The sequence below is a fragment of the Mytilus californianus genome, unplaced genomic scaffold, assembly GCF_021869535.1.
Source record: "Mytilus californianus isolate M0D057914Y unplaced genomic scaffold, xbMytCali1.0.p SCAF_7, whole genome shotgun sequence".
Lineage (NCBI taxonomy): Eukaryota > Metazoa > Mollusca > Bivalvia > Mytilida > Mytilidae > Mytilus > Mytilus californianus.
Genome location: NW_026262723.1, coordinates 100933683 through 100944505, shown reverse-complemented (window position 1 = coordinate 100944505; position 10823 = coordinate 100933683). Strand labels below are relative to the sequence as shown.

At 30.2% G+C, this 10823-nt stretch overlaps 1 protein-coding gene across 7 annotated transcripts in view; it reads right to left on the bottom strand.

Annotated features, from left to right (window-relative positions):
- Positions 1 to 3716: 3716 nt before the first annotated feature.
- The window catches only part of LOC127709865 (CCR4-NOT transcription complex subunit 6-like), a 91722-nt gene continuing 84615 nt past the window's right edge, over positions 3717 to 10823 (bottom strand). For all 7 annotated transcript variants that reach the window (XM_052215539.1, XM_052215538.1, XM_052215541.1 and 4 more), the window contains 3 exons: positions 10257 to 10481; positions 8365 to 8539; positions 3717 to 7452 (listed from right to left, as the gene is read on the bottom strand). In XM_052215539.1, the coding sequence (XP_052071499.1) occupies positions 7227 to 7452; positions 8365 to 8539; positions 10257 to 10481 (626 nt within the window). In that variant the 3' untranslated portion in view covers positions 3717 to 7226. The remainder of the gene's footprint in view (positions 7453 to 8364; positions 8540 to 10256; positions 10482 to 10823) is intronic.

The following is a 10823-nucleotide window of genomic DNA, read 5'->3' as shown; positions in this document are numbered from 1 at the left end:
TTTTTGTTAAAATCAAACAAAGTTTAATTTTGGACCCTTTGGACCTTAATGTAGACCAATTTGAAAACTGGACCCAAAATTAAATCTAAGTACACGGTTAGATTCGGCATAACAAATAAATAAATGTGGTCAAAGATTTTACAAATCTAATGCGCCATACTGTGCAATTAAAGATTACTTCTTGAAATTTTTCAATATTTGAAATTTGAAAAAAAAATAATATTAGAAGAATAATTCTTTTTAATTTCTGAAATCTGAAATGAGAAAAAATTGACCCCCCACAATTTCTTTTTACCCCCCCCCCCCCCCTTTTTTACCCCAAAAAAATTCTTTCCCTCAATATATGGTCATAATCTCAATTCAAATTTCCAATGGATTTTGCTACCATAATTACCCATTTAAATTTACCATAGTGCTAACTTAATCTATTTTATAATAGAATTTAAAATATAGTGTCAAATCTTTCATTTGGATTTTTTTGTAAAAAAAAAAAGATGCAACATTTGCAGATATTTTTACGGGTCTTCCTTTATAAATATGCATTTCTTTAAACATAATTTAAAAGCAGTGTAAGGGAAGTAACCAAAACGTTGTATTTGGATTACCTCCCTTACACTGTTTTAAATTGTCCTAATTGTTCATTAACCATTACTTTATACATAATTTAAAAGCAGTGTAAGGGAGATAATTTCAATGATGTATTTGATTTATCTCCCTTACACTGCTTTAAATTATGTTTAGTACTAAAGTATTTGTCCATTAACCAGGGCAACCTTGTTTTTCCCCCTTTTTTGCCCCTAATTCCTAAACGGTTTGAGCCATAACTCCCCAAAGCAAATCCTAACCATCCCTTTGTGGTATGGAAACTTGTAGTATAATTTCAGAGAGATCCATACACTGTTCCACAGTTATTGTCTGGAAACTAGAAAATGCTTATTTTTGGCCCCTAATTCCTTAACTGTTGGTACCATAACCCCCAAAACCTTCCTTTTGTGGTATTTAACCTTATGGTAAAATTTCAAAGAGATCCATTCACTTAAACTAAAGTTAGAGTGCGAAAACCAATGTGTCTTCGGACGACGACGACGACGACGACGACGACGCCAACATCATACCAATATACGACCGCAAAAATTTTTTGCGGTCGTATAAAAACTGCAAAATTTCCTTAAAATTACCAATTTAGTGGCAGCAACCCAACCATGGGTTATTAAATTCATCTGAAAATTTCAGGGCTGATAGAACTTTACCTTATGAACACTTTTACCCTATGTCAGATTTGCTCAAACTGCTTTGGTTTTTGAGATATAAGCCAAAAACTGCATTTTAACCCTTTGTTCAATTTTTAGCCATTGCGGCCATGTTTTTTGACGAAACGGAAAATAAAACACAAACTTTATTCTAGATACCCTAAGGATCATTCAGCAGAAGTTTGCTTAGAATTGGTTCAGTGGTTTCAGAGGAGAAGATGTTTGAAATAGTTTACACCAGATGGACGCCAAGTGATGGCTAAAGCTAACTGTTCCTTTGGAACGGTGAGCTAAAAAGGCAGAATACAAGGTATGAAGAATCCATGTTTCTACCTTCTGAAAAATTATGTTTATGCTGCCAGATAGTAATCCCTATGTCTCGCATTCTACTACTTTTGTCCCAGGCAAGACAACAACCAACTCAAATTAAATCAATTGAAATCTTGTGTATAACTGGTATTCACGTTAACTTTTCCAAGTCAATTGTTTACAGTATTTTGAATGTTTTGAGTTGTGTCAACAGAAGCTAACGTCCTAATTTTTAACAGTGACAAAATTACAGTGTACTAATATCAAGAGCTTATTTACACAAAAAGATCTTTATCTTGTATGGTTGAGATTGGCATCCTTGTCAAAGCAGTAAAACAAGCCCTATTTCAATTGATATTATCACAAGCTTAATAAATTGCATCGCTGAGCGCTGCTGGATACCACCGCAGAGGTCCAACCCTGAACAGTTGGGGCAAAAATGGACACAATATTCACGCTTGATACAGGTCAGAATTTGGATTGGAATTAAAGATCAAACTGTAGTCAAAGAACTTAGAATTGGTAATATGATTTGAATTTATATTCAATTTATGCTTTTGTGCAATACACTTTGCTGTTGCGTATTGGCCCCACCACCCCCATCTATTTTTTGCCAAAAAAAATAATATTTGAAGAAATTTTTTTCTTTAAATTTCTGAAATGTGAAATGAGAAAAAAATTGTCCCCCCTCCCCCCAAAAAAATTTTGTTTTTCAATTCCCCCCTTTCCCTTTTTCCAAAAAAAATCTTTCCCTCAAGATAAGGTCATAATCTCAATTCAAATTTCTAATGGAGTTTGCAACCGTAATTACCCATTAAAATACATCATAAAAGTCTTAAAATAGAAAATGACATACATATTCAAGGCTAAAATTAATATTAATTACTGTAACATTTAAAAATAAATTGACAGCTAATCACCTCAAGACAATTCAGCATTTATTATACATAATTTACAAGCAGTGTAAGGGAGGTAATCCAAAACATACACAACATTGTATATTAAATGTGATTGGATTACCTCCCTTACACTGCTTTAAAATTGTCCATTAACTAGGAAACCCTTGTTTTTCCACTTTTTTTTGCCCCCAATTCCTAAATGGTTTGAGCCATAACCCCCCAAAGTCAATCCTAACCATCCCTTTGTGGTATTGAAACTTGTGGTATAATTTCAGAGAGATTCATACACTTAAACACAAGTTATTGTCTGGAAACTACAAAAATGCTTATTTGGGCCCCTTTTTTTGCCCCTAATTCCTAAACTGTTGGGACCATAATCCCCAAAATCAATCCCGATCTTCCTTTTGTGGTTATAAACCTTGTGTTTAAATTTCATAGATATCTATTTACTTATACTAAAGTTATTGTCCCAAAACCAACTGTCTTCGGACGACGACGACGACGACGTGATACCAATATATGACCACAAATTTGTTTGCGGTTGTATAAAAAGGGCATTAATCCAATACTGGATGCAATGTTACTGTCCATGCTGTATTGATTGTTTTTGCTTGTATAATGTCCAATCAATTGTTTCATGCATATTCAGGAAGAGAAACAACTAACACTTAATACAATTTGTAGGTCCAGCAAGGTAGGAAATTTGGACAGCCAATTGAAAATAAATGGGGAATGTGTCCATTGGACACGGATGATGTCCCCTCTTGCATTTCAAATAAATTTATAAAGGGACATAACTAAAGAACCATAAAAGTGACGATACCCAAATTTGTACTTGATCTGAGTTTTGTGGTAATAAGCATTGTGTATAAGTGTCATAACATTTGGTTGAGGCTAACTTAAGTTAGAGAACAGAAAAGAAAAATTCTGCAATTTTTCCATTTGTAAAGGGCATTACTCTAGAACGGTTAAAGTGTCGCCACCAAAATTCAAACTTGATCTGTGTTTTGTGGTAATAAGCATTGTGTATAAGTTTCATAACATTTGGTTGAGGCAAAATAAAGTAAGAGAACGGAAACCAACTTTTGGACGTACATACGTATGTACAGACGGACAAGGGTAAAACTTAATGCCCCCTCAGCTACAGCGAGGGCATAAAAATGGAATGGAATATTGGATAGGGATCTAAATTTTTGCCTGGCAACAGGCCACTTAGGACCCTTTCATTTTGTATGTTCATGGCCAAAAAAAATAGACACATATTAAAATATTTATTACAAAGATTTTATTTCCTTGAGATTTTAACACAATATACAAAAGACATATTTAATCCTAAATGCAACAGGAGTATTTCCAAATGTGTTTCCTTTAGGAATGTAATAATGACAACATATAAAGTGGTGATTAACCATCATGAACCTCCTGAAGTATCGCGTTATTGCTACACAAATTTTGGTTCTTCGTTTAAATTTCTTTATAAAAGAAATAAGGCAAGACAAGTTATGATTTTATCTTTAACTTTAATTTAGCATGGAAAAGATGATTTTAGTCAAAATATTGCAATAAATAAATATTTATTTTGCAGGTTTTTTTGTGTTGACTAGCATTTATCTGGCAAAACAAGAATAATCAAACTGGTCATTCACTGATTTCTTTAAAATGAAATCTCATATGTTCTTATTTCAGAAAGCCAAGATCTCCATTGATTGAATAAAATAATCCTTCGATAACAAAATGTGAGTAGCAATAAAATGTTGTCTGCATGAAATTAAGCATAAATACTGACCAAGAGTTCAATGCCATTTAGTAAGTTTGTGAAAAGTACAAATATATAGTTTTAAGTTGTGGTAGTAGTGACCTCATAATCTGTACTAGGAATTTTTAATATTTGTTTCTACTAATTTTTTCTGATATGTGGTAGATATAAATTTTTCTTTTCATTTCTTCTTTCAGTTTTTTTTCTGATATGTGAAAGACACAAATACTTTCAATATACTATTTTTTATTTATTAAGAAAACAGGTATATGAGGTCACTTGGTGATGTAAAATGGAATCAAATGGGTAATACTGCAAAATTAAAAGCACTTCCACACACCAAACATAAAAAGCATGCACAACTCAGATCGTAATAAATATGTGTTTAACACAAAACATACAACAATATACAATAATTCCCTGCTTTGGTTGATTATTTATGAGCTTTGATTCATGATCTATTTATCTCATAAAAAATTATTTGCGATGTTTTTCATGATACTTTGTTGTTAAAACATACCGCACATATCCACAGAGAATGATTTAATGAAAACTCTCCATAAAAACTTGGTGCTAATTATCAATTTTCCCTTCAAAGAACTTATATTTTATCAGACGTTGGCCCCGTACATAATAAAACTGAAAAAATTACCAATCAAGCGAAGCAACAATAATATACACACTATATAATACAAGCTATTGGTCAATCTTCTAAAAAGGCTCAATTCTCAAAAGCAGATCAAATATTTACTTAAACAAGGCCAATATATACAATATTGTTTGATTTTACTATTTTCACAAGATAATCTGACAGAACTGATCAGCATCATTAATGAATTCAATCACAAGAATCTGCAGATTGATTTATTTCACTCTATATAACCCTTTTGAAACAAGAGACCCACTCATAATATGTAGGCATGCTTAGAAAATGCAATGGTTAGCAAAGTACTATGTTTTCCTTTAAAAAAATGAATTAACAGTATTTTCATGTTTGCCTTCAACAACATCTTAAAAGCATGTTCTTGTATTATCATGAAAAGGTCTATTAGGTATTTTTTCTCCTTTTGCTTTTCAAATAAAAATTCAGATTATGGTGTTTTTTTATCAATTATGTATTTTCCCAAATAAAAATTGTAAAAAATAAAAAAAGTTTTTGTATAAATTAACAGCAAGATTTTTTCCTGGCTCCAAAATGCAAAGTATCTGAAAGTTGGGCTTATAAAAGGATTATGGTTGGACAAAATATATCTTCCATCTGTATAGGAGAATCACTTTCCTGAATGAGTTAAGGAATTGCTGTATTTTGGACATACTTTGCTAATGCCAGATAAAACTTCAATCTCTTAAAATAACTTTGTTGTAAACAGAATTAAGCCTTTTTAAAAATAATTTACACCAATACAAACACATGGTTATACTGTAGTTACTTGACAACCAAATTTTAATCACTTCAAACCAACATAATTAAATTCACTTTTTTTTTAACTTTTAAATATAAAGGAACACCCTCATATGCTGATATATAGATATTACAAACAAATCCCAATCGGTCGGATAAGTTAATAGATCACTTATTCAGTTTTTGTACAAAGCTATTGTTCAAACTAAGATGCTCTTCATATTGACAAATTATAGACATAGTCAAAACTAAACATATTTCATATCAATATATGCATATTTAATTATTTTCATTATCGTAATTATTCACATATGTTAACCATACAACTAAGTTTAAATCACATGAATCTAACCAGTTTGTAATGCATGTATTAATCAGTAAATATAACTCAGATATAAAACAGCTCAATAAATTGACATTGATATACCCCAAAAGGTTCAATTTGGTAATAGAAAATTATTAAAATTTATTTTTGTCAGAAACCGTGAAATAGCACAAGAATGAATAGATTAACATGATATCCTTGTGACGAGGGATAGCTGCCCATAATGTGATAATGTGATTACATGAAACCTCTATGTACAATCTTTAGATGGTTAAAAACAACAAATGTGGACCTGCCACCCACAATAATAAATTTAAAGTTTTTTGGTAATTTTATTTTAATCTGGTGGTCCTAATGCTTTATATAACTGTTTCAGAGAAAAAAATAATTCCTGTATGTTTTATCAATGGCCTCATCTAAATGCTTACATCAATCAATAGTAATCGTATTTTTAGTTTAAATGAATTATGTAATTTACATTATTATCTTTCAAATGCTTAAATATTACAGGATAACAAGGAAATATATGCCAATAATATTAGTGTTAAAATTATCCAACAAACAGAATCTATAATACATAAAATTAAGGCAAATAAGTTTATGTAACAAAATTCAACTCTAATTTTCATGAATTAAAGCAAAAAATATTCCATAATAGGAAAAATGCTATCTCTCTCTTTTAAAAAAAAAACCCAAAGGAAACAAAGTTATGAAAAATTTCCCATAACCCCTAATGCTTCCAAAAATACAAAGATCAATCATTTGAGAGAGTAAGAATTATGTTAATACAAAATTAATACATCAATTTACATAGTAAAATTCATTATTACATAACAAAGTCCTGTAGAGGCAGTGTTAAAACTGAATTTCAATTTTACAAAGCTGCAATTTTCCTTTTGAAGTTTTAAGAAATGTCACCTCTTATACTTGATTTGTTATCAATTTCACCTTGATCTAAATTTTAAGGAAAAAGCTGGTATAAAAATACTTTTCTCCTCCTATCTTTACATGATCTCATATATTACCGTTATGTGAATCACCTGAAGGCTCTATTGGCTGGCAGACTTAAAATTTCTGATCAAATTGATCAAGATATCACATTTGTTATAATAATTTCACAAATATGTGATGAAATTTATAAAAAAATTGAGACCAAATAAATTACATAAATAGATTCTTAAAAATTTCTGTACAATTGATTCAGTATGATACAAAAATGTGAAAAACGTGACTGTTATGAATCAAATTTGGCTAATGACATTGTTAGTGTTGTTATCTATAGGCACTATCTATGGCTAACTGGACCATTGGCAGTCCTACCACTTGGAAATGGTAACGACATTTCAAAATCCACAAGCAATGAGAAATGATCTGATGGAATATGTGGATGTGGACAGCCTACAACTTTGTTCTGACGAAACCATCCCTCATCTAGTGGACCAAGTAATCCCAGTAGATTGAAGTGTTCCCGTGAATAGAAAACATAGTCAATGACACCTTTGAAGTCGTACCTGGAAAACAAATGAATTATATTAAATAATAGAACATCATCATATTATATTTACTGATATCATTAATACATCTACAGAAAACAAACATAATTCTGCTAATGTTTCACAATAAGTATTAATTAATAGTTTCATTTATTCTTATTCACCTCTTTTAGCTTTGACCCCTAAATGACCAGAGTTCAGTTCTAACGATAACAATGATTAATGATAATAATTCTAAATGTTTCATAATTATTATTTAATAAATATTTAATAACTGAATAGTCATATTTTTCACCTACATATGACCAGGCCTCATATATTTACATAAGATTCTAATACATTAGGAAAAATCAAATTAGCAGAGGGAAAAGGAAAAATATCCAAATAACCTATAACTTAAGAAACAAATAGCAATTTGTATGTGATTGTCTTATCAACAATCATTCTTAAAAATATAAATGTCAAAGTTATTTGACATATCTATAATTTCACAATAAAACAAATAAGGAAGTGTATTGTTTGTTTGTTTGTTTTTTTATATCATAAAAGGCATTTGACTTATAAAATTAATGACTTATACTGCTTTCCTATGAAACTACAATGTCTCATATTTTAGCACATATTTGATTGTGAACTGTTGATATTCAATGCACAAACTTATTTTTCAGCCTCCTGAGGGAGATTACTGAAATCTATATCCTATGTTTATATCACAAAGAAAAACATTATCAAACAATAAATCTTTATGAAAAATTACAAAGTTGATTTTATAGATTTCCATATTTCATATATATCTTGCCTTCTGAATGAAGGTTATTAGCCTCTATTGCTATCCTATTGATATTATTAATAGCAAAAAAAGGGCCAAATCAATGTCTGTTAATAAATTTTGGTATGGTTTTTTTTCATTTTCAGATGTGCAATACTTACGTGTAGTTTGTAAAAGGCATGATATCGTCGTAAGCTTTGGATAGGCGGAAATCATGAGAAAGAATTTCTTTTTCATTTTTCACACATATTCGGTGAAGAATTTCTTCATAGCTGATTTCTTTGAAATCTTCATGATTGCTTGCAACTTTTCCAGAAACAAGATATTCCACTACACCTGTAAAATACAATGTATGTATAATTTTAATGAAATTGATAATAAAATACTTGAATCCACATATGTTTTAATCAGATTTTAATCATTTGGTACATGTACTGAAATTAAGCCACATATTCTGCAATAAAAATTCACAAATATCTATAAGTCAATGATAAAAGAGGTGAAGCAAGTGAAATTTAGAATTTTTTTAAGATGTCTTATTGCTTTTATGACTAAGATCTTTATAATGCAATTCCATTTCAAATAAGGGTGAAAAAATGTCTCATTCAAAAGTTTGACAATGGTATTTGTTTTCAGATACGACACTATTAATGCATGCTATTATTCTGTTATTGATATGAAGGTATTGAAATGAAGTCAGCATTGTTTATGTGTGTCAATCAGACAAAATCATGCCCAATAGCCATTTCCGTAACAATTAGTTAAATACAAACAATTACTCAAAACTGTATCCTTTACAAAGAATTGCAAGGAGCACTGAATAGTTTTCCTATATCATTTTTAAATAAGAAGTTACACCAACATGACCCAAGAGTGCTTGATACACCATTCTTGTGAATATTAAAATTGTTGCCAGAATAAAATGGAATATACAGAAGGCATCTTATAGGTTAGAACGGTTCTGTAGAAAAAAATTTGGATAAGGATAATGTAACCCTAATAATCCAGTAGTTATATTCCAATATCTACGATCACTCGAGAAATGGTAGTGGATAGAGGGCGCTGAATTATTCGAGTTAAGGATAATGTTCAATTTTCATGAATAAAGTTCCTTAACTCTAGAATGACACCAGTGAAAATCATAAAAATTAAAAGGGAGATTAATTTCATCGTCTAGGCCTGTGATAAAATTTCAGGAAAAAGTATCACAGCAAAATTGATTGTACAACATTTGAGAAAATTAAAAAATGTTCATGAATAAATTCCAATAACTCTGGAATGACCATATTTGCAATCATCAAAATTGAAAAAGCTTTCTTCCATCAATTTCATGTGAATTGATTAAAATAAATTTAAGTTATCATACAAAGTGTGGACATACTGACAGAATGACAGATGGACTAATGTTTACCATAAAATTTCCAGTCTTAGGCTTATAAAAATAATTCAATGCTTACAAATAGTTTGCATAAAATATTTAAAAATCAGATAAATATGTGTCAGTTTTGTTACCTAGGTTCAATATTTTATTATGTAAAGGTTCATATCAATACTATTTAAGAGCATGTACATGTATTTGTAGTGTCAATAACCTGTAAAAAATCTATTACAAGTACCAGTGGTTTTATATTGCATATAATTTGAAGGACAAATTTAAATATTTGTGGTAAAATGACAATGGCATAGAAATTTAATACAAATGACCCACAAACCGGATTTGTACGATACACCATAATATCTGTTTTAACTTATATTATACATGATTCAAAATCTATTTAAAGTGATTTTACACTCAAATATTATAAAAAAAAATCAAGAATTTTGAACACAATCCATGGAATCTATTTAAAACTGTGTACCTAAATAAGAATTTAATTAAAGCACCTTAATCATTCAAACCTCTATCTACAAGGCAGTTGGTTAGCATTATAATAACAAAGTTGTCCTAAAGAAGAGGCTTCACCAAAGCAAACATTTTTGGCATCCAAGGAGTTGATAACATAATGTGGATGAATTTGTATACTTAATTAATCTTTGTATTTTATATATATACCTGAGTCAGGGAGAGAGTTGAGATCACCACACATGATGAGTGGTATGGTATTAACATCTGAGGTTCCCAGTTTGTAGCTTTGGATTGTTTCTTCGGTTATTTTCTTCAGTTCATTGACTAACATCATTGTCTGTATAAGTTTCACATCTGAAAATTCTGGATCCCAGTGAATATGAGCAGTTGATATCATTACAGGTTGACGGACTTGACTTTCTTGAGGTGGTACTGCAATGAAGACAAATAGATTAAAATGGCAGATCTTATAAATTTTAAAACAAACAATAAGAAAATCAATGAAGTGAATCCAGTTTTGAGTGAAACAGGTGCAATAGCTTATTACCCATGTTGACAGAGGCTGCATAGGTGTAAAGCATAAAATTTCCTTCAAATTTGTATATCTGATTACCAATAAGGATCATGAAAAAATTACAGACTTTGTCCTCTTTCACAGGTAACACCGGCTTCATATTATAATCTCTTCATATCTTATGTATATCTTGACAAGTTTACTGGACCTATGTTAATTTGTTACATCTTAAAAGGAGAACTTTGTATTGCTGAGAAATG